Genomic DNA, 19,453 nt, shown 5'->3' on the forward strand with positions numbered 1-19,453 from the left:
ACTTACTTTCCCATCTATTTTTCTGGCATCCACAGATTTGGAAACCGAATATTCACTTTGGTCATCCAAGTCATTAATATATAATTGCAAATAATTGTGGCATCAACACAGATCCCTGTAGTAGGCCAAATAGTTAAAAGGTTTTTATTCTGAAAGTGCCTCTCCTCCCAACTCTGTCTTCTAACTGTTTGCCAGTCCTCTGTCTGCACTAATATACTACCCTTTTATGCAGTATTTTATAAAATTCCGTTTGCAAATACCAATAAACTAAAATGACTTTACTTAACATGTTTGTCAACTAAAAAAGTTCTAATAAATTTGTCAGACATTTTGGGATGTAGGTTTGATATCCAGACGTTTCATTACCTGGCGAGGTATCATCATCAGTGGCAACCTCCAAATGAAGCGAAGCGGTTGTCTCCTGCTTTCTATTTAGATGTTTGTCCTGGATGGGGCTCCTGGGGTTTGTGGTGATGTCATTTCCTGTTCGTTTTATGAGGGGTTGATAGATGGTATCTAGATCTATGTGTTTGTTTATGGCGTTGTGGTTGGAGTGCCAGGCCTCTAGGAATTCTCTGGCATGTCTTTGCTTAGCATGTCCCAGGATAGATGGGTTGTCCCAGTCGAAATGGTGGCTTATTCATCAGTGTGTAGGGCTACGAGGGAAAGAGGGTAGTGTCTTTTTCTGGCTAGCTGGTGTTCGTGTATCCTGGTGGCTAACTTTCTTCCTGTTTGTCCTACGTAGTGTTTGTGGCAGTCCTTGCATGGAATTTTATAGATGACGTTGGTTTGTCCATGGGTTGTACTGGATCTTTTAAGTTTGTTAGTTTTTGTTTGAGAGTGTTGGTGGGTTTGTGTGCTACTAGGATTCCGAGGGGTCTCAGTAGTCTGGCTGTCATTTCTGAAACTTCTTTGATGTATGGTAAGGTGGTTAGGGCTCCTGGCTGTGTTTGTTCTTGAGGAATCTGTGCACGGTATTTTTTGAATATGCGTTCTTTGGAATACGTTGTATAGGTGGTTTTCCGAAGTTCGACTGTGCTGCAGTGTGTGGTAGCTCGTTGGAATAGTGTTCTGATACAGCTTGGTTTGTGTGTTGGGATGGTTGCTGGTGTAATTAAGTATTTGGTCAGTGTTTGTCGGTTTTCTGTATACGCAGGTTTGTAGTTCTCCGTTGTCCTTTCTTTCGACTGTGACGTCCAGGAATTCAAGCTTGTTGTCGGCTTCTTCCTCCTTGGTGAACTTTATACGTGCGAATGTGTTGTTGATGATGTTAAATGTCTTTTCTATCTTGTTTCATTTTGTGATGACAAAGGTGTCATCTACGTAGCAGACCCACATTTTTGGTTTGATGGTTGGTAGGGCTGTTTGTTCTAGTCTTTGTATTACTGCTTCTGCTATGAATCCTGATAGCGGAGATCCCATGGGTGTGCCGTTGGTTTGTTTGTAGACTATGTTGTTGAAAGTGAAGTGAGGTGGTGAGGCACATGTCCACTAGCTTCATGATGTTTTCGTTGGTAATGTGATTGATGGCGGTTGGGGTGTGTGTGATGGTCTCTTCTAAAAGTGTGGTAAGTGTTTCCTTTGCCAGGTCGATGTTGATGGAGGTGAACAGTGCTGTTACGTCGAATGAGATCATTGCTTCGTCTTCATCAAAAAAAAGAGGATTTTAGGAATTCCTGGGTGGAGTGGATGGAGTGCTGTGACTCTTCTACTAGGTATTTCAGTCTTGCGTGTAGTCCTTTGGCCAGTCTGTAAGTTGTTCCGGGTACTGAGACTATAGGTCTGAGGGGGGGTGACTCCTGGTTTATAGATTTTTCGTAGTCCGTAGAAGCGTGGGGTGTTGGTCCTGTCAGGTTTCATTTTCTGGAATTCCGTCTTGTTTAATTGTCCGGAATTGTGTAATTTTCTTAGGAGATATGTAATTTTGTTTCCTAGTTGTGGGATCGGGCCTAGTGCTACCTGTTGGTAGGTGTTGGTGTCTTCGACTAGTGCATTGGCTTTCTCTATGTAGTCCCTTCTGGTCAGGATGACTGTAACCCGACCTTTGTCTGCAAGTAATATAACCATGTTTGTGTCTTTTTTGAGGTTTTCTAGGGCTTTCTTTTCTTGTGTGTTCAGTTGTTTCCCTCCTTCTTTCGGCTCAGAGTAGGTGCAACCGTCTGTCTGATCGTTTGTTGTGTTTCTTCCGTGAGATTGCTGTCCTTCAATGTGGTTTCTAATGCCGCTAGGACATGATTTCTCTTTATATTGATTATATTATATATTTCCAAATGCTCTATTATTACAGCCTTTATAATACTGTTTAACATTTCCCAAATGACAGATTTAAAATTAACTGATTACTTTTGTCTCTATTCCTTTTTGAATAAGAGTACTACATTGGGAATTTCCAAATCCTCTGGAAGTAAATCTAAGAATTCTTGGAAGATTACTACCAATACTACTTCTATTAAAGCTTAAGATACATCCTCACGTGAGCTTTGAGCTATTTTCTTCAAAATCCACCACTGTTTCTCATTTGTCCTTTCTGCTAGACTCCACATCTCTGTCCGTCTCCACAACATATTGTTCCAGGAATCTGATCTTGATTAAAAAAAACACAAATCTTCCTATGTGCAAGATATAACTCCAACAAATGGTGAAATCTGCCTGGAGTCTTAATTTCACTGGTCAAACATTGCTTTGATACCAAGAATGATCATTCCAGCTTTTTTGCTCAAGGCTCTATTAAGGATCTTTTGCTCAACATTCTAGTGAAATTCAAACTAAGCAGTGACTATGCTGGTGAATAGCAAACAATACTTTCTGTTGCTTTGCTGGTGAGTGAAAGTGCACTAAAAAGGAGCATAATTGTATTGCATTTGTACTTTCTTTTGTGAATAAGGCATACAAGAGCAATTTTCCTTTCGTCAAGAAGATATCATGATTGTAATTAGACTAGGACAGCTTGACTAAGGCTTCAGTTAGTTCTGGATCATAAATCTTCAGCAAAAAGCTGTCAAGTGCTTAGCCATTTCTTGCTAACATATAGATGAGACATAATGTAGTTCAAATGAGTCCAAGTCTGGCACTACTGAAGTCTGGCTCAGGATTTCAGCAAGAGACAGAGCTGAAACATTTATCCTGCATTTGTAGCTTGAATGATTGCACTGATGTACTGTGTTCTGCCATCATTCAGGATGTAATGTTCTTAAAGCTGACCCCATTTATAAGTTGTTCAATAGACCACCACCATTTACATCTGGTTGTGGTGGATGGATAATTGATTGACTGGTTGTTGAATTGCATAGCTACCTTCAGCAGCATTCTGCTTTCGCTGTTCAACATGTTTTCATCCTGCTTGCCATCCCTCATTTCCTTTATAGAGGGCACAGAGATAACTGCCAGTGCTTAATGATGTGTGAGAAGCAAGTTGGAAGTAGACAGGGGCAAAGACGAGACAATTATGAAAAATGTTTTCTAAATTAAATAAAACTTAATCTATTTGCTAACCCAAGTTAACTCATTTTTAAAAAGGCAAATCATCCAGGTTTTCAGTTCTTTTCAAATCCTCACATCCAATAAATTATATTTAAAGCAATCAATATTTTTGTAGAACACAGTAGTCAACTCATGCACAGCTAGTTTTCGAACAATAAATTTATTTGTATTAATCTGGTTTCGTGATGATCATTGATGTACAAAATCCCATCCAAATGCACTCACATTTTTATTCTTCACTGTTACCGTCCTTTAGATGTAATACGTTCATCTTTAATTTTATGAACTTTACATTATCTCCATAGCCTATTATCATTGCACCTTACCCAATGATACACGAGCTTCAAAGACTTATGAAGGAAAATTATTAAAAGAAGTTATCTTCCCTGACATTTGATCTCTCTGCAAAAGGAGGAAGGATCACATTTCAATTAACATATTCAATGTCTAATGAGGAAACGAACAAAATCACAAGAGTATAAATTTTGCTGTTAACAATGAAAACAACTTTTATTCATGGAACAGCCACGAATATGGATCAATTAAAACTAGGATGCCGTGAAAAGCAAGAATTAGAAATTCAGCAGGAGTTGAGAGCTAAAGGAAATTAAACAGAGATAGGAAATAGCAAGACTCTTTCGAGAACTGAAAACAAGGACAATGTGTCTTCAAAAGACTTGTTTCTTGACAAGAAGTTAACTCGGGGAAACAAACAGAAAATTAAATTTTATTTAATTTACAAAACAGTTTCCATAATTGCCACATCTTTGCCCTGCTCACTTCCAACTTGCTTCTCATACATCATTAAATACCTGTCGAAAACTGATTAATCTGTGACATCTTGTCCTATCTGCAGCAGAATCTTCAGGGCACAAGTCAGTTTTTAACAATCATCTATACACCCACAAACTTGATCAACCTCCTGAAATGATTTACATGGTCATCTTACTTCATGTGAAAATGTCAAAATATTTTTACCTGAAAATCAACAGATGTACTCCTAATTTCAATTACAATTCCTTCATAAAACAGAATGGCACAAACCTTTAAATTATTATCATGGTACAATAGTGAGGGTGCACTGTCTTTACAATCTGGCACTGTTAAACATGGAACTCCAGAAGTTATCAATATTACCTGCTGCTTCACGGGATGCCAAAACAAAATTAAAACCACTTAACTTGACAAGATCTTTTAATTCTTACTCATAGCCTAATCAAAAAAAAACTAACTCGTACAGCATAGAGACGCACAGCACGAAAACAGACCCTTCGGTCCAACTTGTCTATGCCGGCCAAATATCTCAACCCAATCTAGTCCTGTCAGCACACAGCCCATACCCCTCCAAACCCTTCCTATTCATATGCCTTTTAAATGTTGCAATTGTACTAGCCTCCACCACTTCCTCTGACAGCTTATTCCATACACATACCACCCTCTGTGTAAAAAAGTTGCCCCTTAGGTCTCTTTTATATCTTTCCCCTCTCACCCTAAACGTTTACCCTCTAGTTCTGGATTGCCCCACCCCAGGGAAGAGGCTTGGGTCTATTTATACTATTTGTGCCCCTCAAGATTTTGTAAACCTCTATAACGTCAGCCCTCAGCCTCAAACACTCCAGAGTAAACAGCCCCAGTCTATTCAACCTTTCCCAATAGCTCAAATCTTCCAACCCAGGCAGCAACCTTGCAAGTCTTTTCTGAACCCTTTCAAGTTTCACAACATCTTGCCAATAGGAAGGAGACCAGAATTGCATGCAATATTCCAACAGTGGCCAAACCAATATCCTGTACAGCCGCAACATGACCTCCCAACTCCTGTACTCAATACTCTGATCAATAAAGGAAAGCATACCAAACACCTTCTTCACTATCCTATCTACCTGCAACTCCACTTTCAAGGAGCTATGAACCTGCACTCCAAGGTCTCTTTGTTCAGCAACACTCCCTCGAACCTTACCATTAAGTGTATAAGTCCTGCTAAGATTTGCTTTCCCAAAATGCAGCACCTTGCATTTATCTGAATTAAACTCCAACTGCCACTTCTCAGCCCATTAGCCCATCTGATCAAGATCCCATTGTCATTTAAAGTAACCTTCTTTGCTGTCCACTAAACCTCCAATTTTTGTGTCATCTGCAAACTTACTAACTAAACCTCTTATGCTCACATCCAAATCATTACATAAATGATGAAAAGTAATGGACCCAGCACTAATCCTTGTGGATAATAACTCCTGAACAATCTCCCTGATCCTGAAAACTTTAAATTTGTGGAAAGTCAAATTTCTCCATTTTAAATTTGAGAACAATAAAACACACATGTTTTAAAGTTTGATATTATAATTTCTATTTCATTCCCATGTGCAAGGCCCAACTTTTGTTTTGCTTTTTGAAGAAAGATTTTGCAGTGAAGAATAATAATACTTTATACTTTCTGGTTTACTGACACTTATCCACTATGATTTGTTACTTAGCCTGTTTGATGACCTTGCTGTTGCCAGATGCCAGAGATCTCCTGATATTAGAAAGTACGTAACATTAGGTAAGGTGACATGCATTCTGGAGATCATTAGATTTTTGCAGACAAATTTCTTGGCGGCCAGGGATAAGTGATGTCACTGACAAAATTTGCACCATTTCTTTGACTTTTGAGCTACAAGATTCTACCTTCCTACCCAAACGTCAATTCTTGAAAAATTTCAGCTTAAAAAAATCTATTACGAGAAAATGTGAATGAACATGAACCTTTCTTGAAGTAGAAATTTTTTTTTTAAACTTCTATCGAAGCCTGAATGTGAAGTCAAATGCCAGTTCCTTCATATTGTCTACAAAAATCATATCTTAGTAACCACACAATCTCTGCAAACCAGATTTTCTGGACAGAACGGAGTTTAGATGAACGTACTAGCACCTACTTACTCTATGCATTTTGAAGAATTGCTGTACACTCTGATATAGGTGTCAAGCAAGTTATTATGAAGGGTGTTTCAGGATTTTGATCTAGCAATGACAATGGAACTGTGATATCGTGATCAATTAAGATGGAGAGACTTGGAGGACTACTGGTGGATGAAGTTGGCCCCCTTAATGTGTTGTCCTGGTCAAAGAATCCAGAGAAAAAGTTCCTAAGTTGCACCTTGTAAGTCATTTTCTACTGATGACAGAACAAGAAAATGTTTGTGGCAAACTGGGTGCTAATTAAGGGAATGTTTTGTCTCAAAATTGTCAAGCTGATTGAGGTAAATGGCAAATATTCCAATAACTCATGATTTAAGCTCTGCAGATGGTGGAAACATCAAGTCACACCAAACCTCGGGCTTTGGAAGCCAGAGTAATTTTATGCATCTAGTCCATAAAACTTTCTGGTCAGTACCAGGCCTGTCCAACAGACACCATCTGAACTATAGGACAACTGCTGGCAGGGTTCGGCAGTTAGAATCACAGAATCGTACACTGCAAAATGGAGGAATGGGTGTTAAGCAGGCCACACAACATGAGCATTAGATTGGATGGAGGAAGTACCTTCACAGCCATCCTGCACTGCTCTTCGGTGATATCAATCACAAAACTTCCAAGTGAGCGCGCAGGAGTGAGGAATAGTAACAGACTGGGAGACTGACCAGATTGATGGATGCTTGGATGAATGTTTGGCTGAGGGTCTGTGTGGATGGTCACATGCCCTACTGATGGGAGTCCATGTGTGGGTGAGTCAGTGAGTAACTGGAGGTAGTTGATGAATGTGAGAAACTGGAGGTTGGATGAGAATAGGACTGAGACAGTCACAAAAATAACCTTCACTCTTTTCCCATTCTCCAACACACGACACATGCAATCAACATATTGGAGTGAACTTCTGTAACCCGGTCACATCAAATTGATGACAACTAGGGACAGGAAACACAATGCCTAAATCCTGTTAATAAATTCAATAAAGTCAGCAAATTTCACCTTAACAACTTGAATCTCCAAAAATTTCCATTGCATAAAGAAAATGGGGAGCAGGTACTGTCATAGAATTATCAGTGAATTAGCAATTCAGAAGCTCAGTCTCAAGTTCTGAGAACATAGGTTTCAATCTGACCGTAGCACATGGCAAAATTTGAATTCAACAAAATCTAAGATTAAAGTTAGCCTGATAGAAAACATGTAACTATCTTTGCTTGTCACAAAACCCCATCTGGTTCACTATTGTCTTTTAGGGAAGGCAATCTGTAAACCTCACTGGTCAGGTCTACATGTGATTCCAGACTCCAGCAATGTGGTTGACTCTGTAATGGGTAAACTAGCCATTCAGTTTCAGGGAACTTTGCAATGGGAAATAAGCGCTGGCCTAGTCAGCAATACTTAAGTCCCAATAACAATCATTAAAAATATTAAAACGATAGATTAAAAGAAGATTTAACAAGGACGGGAATATTAACTTATCATGGAAATGGCAGACAGTAGGATCAGACTAAAAGCATAGCTGGTAGTCAGGAGGACAGAAGACAAAACTAGTGGTTGATCATAAGGTTAAAGTCAAAGGAAGCATGTTTTATGAGATTTACTATTCTATCCAAAATGACATTCTCATATATTGTAAGGTACAGAATTGAATTGAATTGAATTGGAGTACATCTCAACTGGAAAATAAATCATTAATAAGCACTTACATCTAAATGGCAAAACATTCAACAGCTTTACCAGAACCAGGGAATCAGAAGGTTGATCAGAAACCCCTCAATTGATAAATACATCACGATAGTCAAGAAAGAACTGTTTTCCATTAGTATATTCCGTGTGCACGATCCAAGCAATTCTTAATCAAATCTGGGACAAGAGGGATACTTCTGTATTGTGTTTGGCATTCAACATTCTAGTCTTTGTACTTCGCATAAGGTTTCCTCTGATTTGTTGAGTCCAGAGAAGGCAACATATTTCAAAATTGTGTGTGATGATAAAGAACGATTCAGTTGTTAGGCATGTTGCAGCACTTAATGCAAACTTTTAAGTCAGAATTGGACAGTGCCAACACCTATGTTGGAACCTACATGGCACAAATCCAGAAAGCAAACTGAATTTGCAGGGTGGCACAGTGGCCCAGTGGTTAGAACTGCGGCCTCACAGCGCCAACGACCCAGGTTCAATTCCCACCTCAGGCAACTGTCTGTATGGAGTTTGCACATTCTCCCTGTGTCCGGTGCTTCGGTTTCCTCTCACAATTCAAAGCTGTTCAGGTCAGGTGAATTGGTCATGCTAAATTGCCCATGGTGTTAGATGAATTAGTGAGGGGGAAATATAGGATAGGGAAATGGGTCTGGGTAGGTTACTCTTCAGAGGATCAGTGCAGACCTGTTTGGCCAAATAGCCTGTTCCCATACTGGAAGGAATCTAATTGCTAGCAGCTTAAGAACAACTTGATACGCAGGTTCATGAATCTGTCATGACCAATTTGGTTTTGTTGAGGATAACCATATTACTGCAGTTCTGTTGAAGATGCATGGTATCCACTGAATTGGTAGTTGAGAACACGGAATTTGAAACAAACAGATCAGCTATGATCTTACTAATTGGTAGGGCAGGTTTGAGAGACAAAATGATCTATTTCCACTCCTATTTCTTATGTTCTTATGTTCACATGAACCATTCAATTCAGTCAAACAATTTAAGCTCATTAGTCAGTTAAGTAATCATACTGAGGTCAAAGTCACATCTGTACATAGAGAGAAATAAATGGAAAGCAGCAGTACCTTGTTATTTCATCTTGTATGTGTAGGTGCCGGTGTTGGACTGGGGTAGAAAAAGCTAAAAATCACAACACCAGGTTATAGTCCAACAGGTTTATTTGGAAGTACAAGCTTTTGCAGCATTGCTCTTTCGTTAGGTATCTAGTGAGGCAGGATCACTGAACACAGAATGTTTAGTAAAAGGTCAAAGTGTCATACAACTGACACAATGTAATGAACAAACCTAGATTACTGTTAAGTCTTCAATGACTTAGAATAGGGATGCAGGTTTCGATTGATTAATATATTGCTCAATACATTGCATTGGTTGTATGAACTTTGATCTTTTACTATAAATTATGTGTCCTATGATCCTGCCCCACTAGCTACCTGACAAAGGAGCACGCTCTGAAAGCTTGTACTCCCAAATAAATCTGTTGAACCATAACCAATTGTTGTGTGATTTTTAACTTACTCTTTTGTAATACCTGGGTATCCTGCAAGTTTACAGTAATTTTTCACATATAAATGCTTATTTGCAAGAGTTGTAATTACTGTTGACACATCATGAAGTTTCAAAATGAGGTCTATCGAACAATAGCTGTACCTGAAAATTATGACACTTCAGTTGCTAAATGTTTAAGTACAAAAATCAGATGGGGATAAGAACAAATTTGAGTGAGGGGATAATTATGACCCTGTTTTGAGGTGATTAAAAATCTGTACAACTGTTTGAACAGAAGACAGCATCAAACTAAATACAATAAAAGTATAAGAAAAAATTGTGTCTTCACCTTACCTGACTGTCAGAATGTGCATTGGCTGAGAACGCCGCAGCTTCTGTCTTGGTGATATTGGTTGTGGCGACTTTGTTTCTGAACTTGCCAACTGACCACAGGCAAGGTGACCATTTTGGATAAGTGCAACAGTTTCTGACTGAGTACAGCACATAGAATATAAACTGTCAAATGAAGAGTTCATATCATTCACCAAAGCCTCCAGGTCTACATCATCTTCTGCAAGAAAAAAGCACAACATTTTGAATCTTCTTTAGAAGACTTATTTTCATTAAGTATTTTCAACTACTGCACATATGTGGCTCCAGAGAGTGTTTTCATTGGAGCCGTTTCACAGCTCCATGCAGTAAACTATATTTGAAAGCATGCACAAGGTTTTGTGGTAATCAAATGTTATTTGGATTTGTACAAGGCAAATCACTTTAAAAATCTCAAGTTCCATAAGCAAAAATACACTTCCACTTTTATGAAAGCAACGTCTCTATTTCCTGAGATAAATATGAAGTCGGAAAGATAGACAGATGAGATCAATCTAGAACCTCTGAATAGAGGTTTATCCCAAACGGACGTAGACTGACAAGGATCTGACAAGTGTATTTAGCATGACAAATCTCAACATCCCACTTAGCTCAGTGACCATATTTACTTGGTTAGAAGCCCCATTTGAAATGTGAATGAGGATATTTCCCTTTGGTATTTGGAACGCTGCATGATGACGGATGCCAACCTTTGGGAGAGATGCAAAACTAAAGTTCCATCCACTTGCTTACGTGGACATGAAAGATCCTACAGCTATTTGTGAGAGAGCCAAGACGTTCAGTGTTTGTACTAAGTGTGTTGCCAGGATGCAAATTTGTTTGAACAGGAAGTCAGTGCCATTGACAATATCATTATACACAGTAACACAATGGAATCTGATGTGCACTCCCTCACCCCTTCATTCGCCACTCACTTTGCTAGCTGCCCTGTTCTCCATTTCCTTTGCCACCCTGTTCTGCATACCATTCACCCGGTGAAGAATCTGCGCCTTTTGGTTATTGTATCAGTGAACTAATAATTTTATATATTATTCTTATGGATCCTATTAAAATCTGTTCACAAATGGCTTTAAGAGGTGTCTTTTGTCCTGCTTTTTTTTTAAGAGAGATTTTGAGCCATAGGTAAAGAGCTGTCTCCTCTGAGCCAATTAGGTAAACAGCTTGTGAGGCCTGGGGCTTTCTTTTAAGTTGGAACAATAGAAACAGCATGATTGCAGTCAGATTCCCAAAGAACCAGAGTTTCAGTTTAGCTTTCAGCAGTTGTTGGAGATTTTAAGTTGGCTGTGGAAGATGTCTCCCTGTCAGAATTTTCTGTTATAGCTAAAAGTTGGAGTTTGCTCTGCCAGAATTGCATGTGAGACAATCTATTTTATGGAATTTATCTTTGCCATAGGTGTGCTTATGGGATGTTAATATATTGAAACAGTTGCTGTTTCGGAGCTAAAGAATCTACAATTCTGTTAAGATTTCAAAATGAGTTAAAGTTATACCTATTCTTCTTTCTTTTGTTTATATTTTAATGGGGGGAAGAATAAAGTATATTTTGCTTAAACCTGAGTAGTGTGACCAATTGAATTACAACTGGCACACAGCACCTAACAGCAGCCTTTAAATAAGATAAGAGTTCAGGTCTAGGTTATTTCCTTGATATATGTGAAGGGTGTTTGGTCTGGTCCATAACACCAAGCATATTTTCAGTTCAATGCTATATCCTTTTCATGGTGGTATTGACATGGCTGTGAGTGCTTCCCTTGTAGGTGTGTTACTTGCAAATACCGTCTCAAAACAAAACCCCACACAGATTATCTGGAATTTCTTTCAGTCCTGTCAATACACAAGTTTACCGCTATAATTGGAATTATACTGAAACAAAAAGACCTCATCAGTTATCAAGTGCTTTGGGAGATCTCAGTTGACAAAGATATATTTACATGCAAGCTTTTTTATTATTTTCCCCCCAAGAGTGACTGAATCAGTTCATGAAAATGAAATGGGTAGACATTCACAAGTTAAATCTACTTTGGAAACCAACAAAAAAAAACTGAGACTCAGCCAAGTCACAGGAAAGATAAGAGACTTAATATCTTGCAGCAAGTGTGCCCAAGCCATAAGAAAGTTAGGAAAGAATACATAAACCAAATAATTAAGACATATAGTATAGATATACTTAAATGAAGTTAGCCAAATAAATATGGAGAAAGAACAGGAGATATTGATAGAATTTAATTTGATATAAAGCATAAGTAGGCTCATGTGGAGAATGAACATTGGCATAGGATCACTGCAATTTTGTTTTACTTTGTGTGGTACAAAGAGTACATAACATTATACAATAGCTTGATTTTTCTTGCTTGGGAAAACATGCCTTGTATTAGAGTGACTGAATTAACCAACTGACGCAACAGCATGTGGAATGGCAGACTTCTCTCAAAATAGAGCTTTACCACTCAGTTCAAAATCTTGAACATAAATTTTTATCAGTTCATTTTAACCTACAATGAAAAAATGTTGAGTGATGAAACTTGTATGGAAGAATTCCTTGCCTAGAAAAAGGAAAGCAGTATAGCCTTACATAGCAGATACTGATTTATGGGATTTATCTCTACAGTTAAACATTTTTTTTGAAAAAATAGAGATTACTGTGGAAGAACAGTGCTCAAATAAACACTCATTTATTTTTGTCCCATGACTGAGGAGGAAATGCAAAACAAGCCTGGGTGGTTTAACAACATTGTGAACATTCTTAATTTGTGCTTTCAAAGCTGAATTGTATTTAATTTACTTAAATTAACTTCAATTTGCTCAGTTTCAGTAATTGCTCAAGCTAGTAAAGATCAACTTCTACTGGACTTTGAACTGTTTTCTCATGAGAGAATGAGGGTCACCACCTCAAGTGAGGAAGAGGTTGAGAAGGAGTTTCCTTCATGGTGACCTCAGCTGGTGTGGCAATTAAACACACACTGTTGACATCACTCTGCATCATAAACCAGTCATCCAGCCAACTAAGCTAACAGACCCCTGCTCAAACTGAAACACCAAAAAACAATCACTTATTATTTAAATAGAGACATGAATAAAAGGTGGTCACCCAAAAAGTGAAGAAAATAATTTGGACAGACTAGGAGAGTAGGCAAAGTAGTTGCAGATGGAATACAATGTAGTGAAGTGTGAAGTTAAATACTTTTGACAGGAATAAGTGGGGAAGACCATTTTCTGTACCGAAAACGACTTTGGAAATCTGAAGCACAAAGGGACTTGGGAGTCCTGGCTCAAGATTCTCTTAATAACAACATGCGGGTTCATTCGGTAGTTGGCATTCATTTCTAGAGAGCTGGAACATAAGAGTAGAGATGTACTGCTGAAGCTGTAAAACGTTCTGGTCAGACTGCATTTGGAATATTATGAGCAGTTTTCAGCCCCCGATTTAAGGGAGGATCTACTGGCCTCGAACAAAGTCCAATGGAGTTTGCAAGAATGATCCCAGGGATGAAAGGATCGTCTTATGAGAAGCAGTCGAGCACTCTGGGTCTGTACTCAATGGAGTTTAGAAGGATGAGGGGGGATCTGACTGAAACCTATAGAATAATTAGAGGATTCAAAACAGTGGATGTGGAGAAAATATTTCCACTGCTGAGAGAGATTAGGACCTGAGGACACAAACTCAGAGTGAAGGCAAGATCCCTTAGATGTGGTGAATCTAGATGTGATGAGGAGGACTTTCTTCACCAAGAGACTGGTCAATCCATAGAACTCATTGCCACACAAAACTGTGGAGGTCAAGTCACAGTGTATTTAAGACACAGATAGATAAGTTTTTGGTTAGTAATGGTTAAAGGGAGAAGGCTGGGAATGAGGTTGGAGAAACACATCAACCATGATTGAATGGCAGAACAGACTTGATGGGCCGAATGACTAAATTCTGCTCCAATATCTCGAACTAAAAGGATACTACTATTATACATTAGTGGAAATGATTCCTATTTTGAACTAGAAATTTTGCATTCTTCAATAATGTATTGCATTTAGTCAAAAAGCAAATACTATAATGCACCTCACTTATATAACATGGCCTGATACAACACAAGCATACTGAATATAAATGATTTTAACCTCTATTTCTCTACCTACAGTCCCTCACATACTCAAAAATACCCAAGTCCCACACTGCATTTCTTAGTTAAACGTATTTTTTTCCATAACTATTAAATTCTTTTAATTTGAAAAATAATCTTTGATTTGAAAACAATTACTACCATTTGAGTAAATGAGCAAACAGGAGTGGTACATGTCCAGAGATGAAATAGGCAATCCCATGCCCAATGAAATCCTGGTAGGATTGAATCACTCTCTAGTAAGTCGATTAAATAGATTAAACCAAGTCCACCTTGTTAAGATTTCAATAGCTCCATACCTTTGCATAATTTCCCCAGTTTGTGTTGCTATCTTCTTAATCTCATACAAAAGATGTACAGTTGGGCATCCAACACAACTGTAACGTTTTTCTCCACTATTATTTAAAACATTTTTTTTAACCTCGACAATACTGCCCCCCTTTAAAACCAAGACTCCACTCCATGTCTTTATTAGCTGCAGAAAGTGTTATCGCTAACACTCCAAGCTGCATCACCAACTCAACTCTCCACAATCCATAATCTATTGAAAATACCACAGCTTGTGCTCACATTCTCTGTGCAGACAATAATAATAGTGATGCTATACCAATGCTCATCATTTATGATGAAGTGAAAGTGTCCCTTTTGGTGTCTGCATGTGCATTGTTGATAAACACAAGTTAGGAAACTGCTGTCCACTTTGTCCTTCTCAATCACAAACCTCACTACACTAGCACACTGTTCATAGCATTTAAAATACACTCAACAAAACTAGAACAAGTCAAATTTTCATAAGTCATAAGTCAATTACCACCACCAAACAACTACCAGAGACTAAAAAATTACCTTTATATATAGCGTCATATTCAGATTTTGATTATTGTCAATCTTTTAAAAATTACTTTCGTTTTCATCCTAACTCCTGCATTTGACACCATGTCCTATCAAAGACTGGCCTTGATCACACAGGTCCCAAATTACCTAAAAATTCATCCCGTTCTCAGATTGCTAAATACTGCAAGCTGCTATACAGATGTCCATGAAATGGCTATAGTCAGCTGTAGGCAGTTATTTAAACACTGATGTTAAAATTTCATCAAGTCCTACAATTCCATCACTGTCCTACCACTGGTGGTATTGCTCTGGTCAAATCTCTATGGCCACACTTCTTAATTTTCTCTTGCGCTTAAACATCTCTCCAACTCCAAATGGAATCCTCTTCTTCAGCTTTTTTTTTCCCAAGAAATTCTCTTATTCAGGCCGCCCATCAGAATCTGAAAGACCTCTTCAATTCCCAAGAGCTAACTCACAGTTTTCCTTGGTCCAGGTAATGCCTTCTCATATTTCCCCATACAGATCTATGCAAATGTAAAATCTTACTTGTTGGAACGGAAAGAGAAAATAGATCAGAAAAGGATATATTTAAAAGATACATTGAATAAAATAACCTCCTGGAGATAACTGGAGTATATTTCAAGATGCGAAGGAGAATAGATTATCAAATTTGAACTTTTTTTTAATTAAACATTTTAAGCCCTGAATAAATGCCTGAACATAACATAGGAAAACTCCAAAAATATGATAGCGATTAGAGGAGTCTTTAGTATATTTCTTACACCAGTCCTTGATCAAAAACGTAACATCTAGATAGACCTCTGTCATCACCTGTGTATTGAAGGAGGATTGGAAGATTATGGCCAGTGTTTCTGCAATTTGTAAATCAACCTCCTTCGATGTATCCCATCTGGTCCTTGTCAATTATTTAACTTACAAGTCTAGCTGGCCTGTGAAATACCTAATTTTTCTTGGGTAGTGTCACCCTCCTTGGTAAAGGTACATGCAGTGGATTCATTTAATCATGGCCCAACTGACTGTATAAAAACCCTATGTGCTCCCTTGTCAGTTTCACTCTTCCTTTTCCCACCTTTTTGTATTTTGGACTCCTTTTATTTTGTTAGCTTTGTGTATTCTGTTTTTTCTTGTTTCTTAGGAACATATCCCCTTTGAATTTTGGGTATTCAGCCTGGTTCTCAATTATATCATCCATATTGTTCCATACCCATTCATATTCTTAACTAATACAAGACTCACTGGCTTGAGTTTTGAAACTTTCAACTGATCAAGCATCACAGCCTCTTAGGAGATAACTCTAAATTTACACTGCCCTTAAGGGGAAACGAAGTGCTTCCCACTTTCATCCTAAACTGGTCAGGTTGTAATTACAAAATTGTGTTCCCTGGTTTTGAGGTGGACTTTGAACTTATGACTTTTTGACTAAAGGTAAGGGTACTACATCAACATTGACACCCACTATACTATTTTTCCACTTAATTTCACTTAATTGCTAGATTTGTTATACATATGACTCTTGAGGTAATACAAAAAACAGAAAGTACTGGAGAAACTCAGCAAGTTTAGTCATACAGAGAAACAAAGTTAAAGTTTTGAGTCCAGTGATCTGTCAAAAAGGTCACTGGACTCAAAACATTTGAGGGCTGTTCTGTCTCTGCAGATACTTCCACATCTGTCGAGTTTGTCCCACACTCTTTGGTTTTGCTTCCAGCAACTGCAGTTCTTGATATTATTTTACTCTTTACATGATGTCCTGTTTGTATTAAATTATTATACAAGGATACTGATGTACAATAGTACAAATTTATTGAATGCAACTAAAAACTGTTGCCATCCTATCAGCTCCATCAGTTTCAGACTCTGACCATAAAATCAAAGTACTGCATTCCAACCAACCTTTGATTAGTTTCCTTAACTGCTCCTGTTTGAGAACGTGAGTATTTCTGACGAATGCTTACTTCTATCATGGATGCCCCAAAAATTATTATTATACAGCAGCACTAACTGCGTGGCAATGCAATGTGACTTAAAGCAATAACCAAGAAACAAATACTAACCCTGGTGGTTAGGTGAATTACGGTTACAAGAAGCTTGGAAACCAGGTCCGATCCCTTCTCTTGGTCTATGAGATGTCCGGTCAACATTATCCTGAAATAGAATGCAAAAATCAAATACATATCCACAGTTAAAATGATTTCTTAAACAAATTTCCCATGGTGCCGTTTTTCAGTGATGACATCAACATTTATGAATCAATCAATTCATTAATACAATGCTATAATTTCAAAAAAAAAATGTATTAACATGATGATCAGCAAAAAACAAAACTATCTGTACAAAAGCCCCCATTTCAGCAATGGAAAACTAAAGAGTAGTAATCATTTAAAAATAGTGCTTGTGCAAACAGAATTTTTTTTGCCCATATGCAATAATGGAGACAATGGCGCAGTGTCATTGTCACTAGACCACTAATCCAGAGACCCAATTAATGCTCTGAGGGCCCAGGTTCAAATTCAACAAATTCAAATTAGAAGTCAAATGATGATCGTGAAACCATCGTCAATTATTGTTAAAATCCAAGTCACTAGTGTCCACTAGGGAAATACAAAGAGAAAACGCAAGTCATTCTATCTTTTTATGCCTGCTCCACCATTCAATATGATCATGACTGATTATCCAATGCAGTACTTTGCTCCCACATTCTTCCCACATCCTGAGGACTGTATCTAATTCCTGCATGATCACATTCAATGTTCTAGCCTTGAATGCTTTCTGAAGCAAAGCATTTCACATGCTCGCCAAGGGAAAAACAATTGCCCTCATCGCAGTCTTAAATGAACTACCCGTATCATTAAATTGTGGCCCCCAGTTCTGGACTTCCCACTCATTGGAACAACCTTCCTGCTTTTACCTTATCCAGGCCCATTAGAATTGTATAGGCTTCTATGAGATTCCCTCCTAATTCTAAAGACCAGTGAACCTAACATTAACCAATCCAGTCCCTTTTCACCCATCAGTCATGCAATCCCAGGAATCAACTTGGTAACCCTTCATTGTACTCCCTTCATAGCCAGGGCATCATTCCCCAGATAAGGAAAACTAAAACTGCACAAATAATTCAGACACAGTTTCACCAAAGTCCTATACAATTGCAGCAAGATTCCTTGCAGCACATGAATCATCATGCTATGAAAGGTAACATATCAGCTGCCTTCACCATCTGCTGCACTTGAATGCTTAATTTCTGTAACTGGAGCACAAGAAAACTAGGTCTTTTTCCCAACACATTGGAATAGTTTATTGTCTGAATGGCAAAGTATTTCCACCTGTATCTAAATAATATTTCATCTGCTATGCATTTGCCCACTAGCTCAACTCATCCTAATCTGAAACATCTCTGCATCCTCCTCACAGTTCATTCTCTTTCCCAGATTTGTGTCATCTGGAAACTTAGAGATGTTACATTTAGCTCCTGCATCTAAATCACATATTGGAAACAACTGGGGTTCAAAGAAAAATGCTATCCCTTCCTGATATGGTTTACATGTGACTCCAGGGCCAAAGCAATATAAATAACTCTTCGGTGCTCTCTGAAGTGGCCAAGTAAGCCATTCAGTTGTATCAACCACTAAAATCTCTAAGCAGCAAATGGCACTGGATGGTCACCTGGCATCCGTGAAAGCACCAGAAATGAGAAGCCTGTCAAATCCTGTCAGGCGTGCAACATCCTCCTTCGGGGCTAGTGTAAAAACAGAAAAAAAACTGTCTCTCAAACCATTCAAACAACAATCTGATTTAGGTATAGTTTCAGAATCACATCTTACGCACAATGGCCAAGAAAATACCATCATCTCTGGGTATGCTGACAGGTCAGACCCATCACAGGTGGCAGCACAGTGAAAGACAGTAGGAAGAAGTTGCTCTGGGAGTCCTCAAGTTGACATTGGATTGCAACAGGTCAAATAATACCTGATCATGAAGTTTATAGAATCATCGCCGGTCAGGTAGCATCAGAGGAGCAGGAGAGTCGACGTTGAGCGTAAGCTCTTCATTAAGCATTTCTTGACTCTGATCTCCAGTCCTCACTTTCTCTTTATAGAATCATAAGATTGTTCCAACAAATAAGGTAGCTATGGAGTCGGTTATACCTCTGTTTGCTCTTGGCAAGAGCAACTCAGCTACTCCCACTGCCCTAGTCTTTAAACCATAATCTTGAAATTCTTCTCTTCAGGCATTTTACCAATTACCTTGTGTAAAACCATTGAAGCTGCCCCCATGTTATTAGGTAGTGTATTCCAGATCTTCATCACTAGTTGAGAAAAAAAGTTTAACATTGGTTTTTGGAGTTTGTCTCCATCTACTCTGTTGAGATCCCACTATCTTGAATATGATCAGATTTACTCCAAGGCTTCTCTCTGCAGTGTCAATATTAAGTAAAGAAAAACTGAAGGATGCTGCAACACAGAGACTTG

The 19,453-nt window shown here is 38.3% G+C and overlaps 1 protein-coding gene across 6 annotated transcripts in view; it reads right to left on the reverse strand.

Moving 5' to 3' along the window:
• The window catches only part of grb10b (growth factor receptor-bound protein 10b), a 184,299-nt gene that overhangs the window by 96,857 nt on the left and 67,989 nt on the right, over positions 1-19,453 (reverse strand). For all 6 annotated transcript variants that reach the window (XM_072575629.1, XM_072575631.1, XM_072575630.1 and 3 more), the window contains 2 exons: positions 17,039-17,129; positions 9,982-10,198 (listed from right to left, as the gene is read on the reverse strand). In XM_072575629.1, the coding sequence (XP_072431730.1) occupies positions 9,982-10,198; positions 17,039-17,129 (308 nt within the window). The remainder of the gene's footprint in view (positions 1-9,981; positions 10,199-17,038; positions 17,130-19,453) is intronic.

This window comes from Chiloscyllium punctatum, chromosome 8 (assembly GCF_047496795.1).
Source record: "Chiloscyllium punctatum isolate Juve2018m chromosome 8, sChiPun1.3, whole genome shotgun sequence".
Lineage (NCBI taxonomy): Eukaryota > Metazoa > Chordata > Chondrichthyes > Orectolobiformes > Hemiscylliidae > Chiloscyllium > Chiloscyllium punctatum.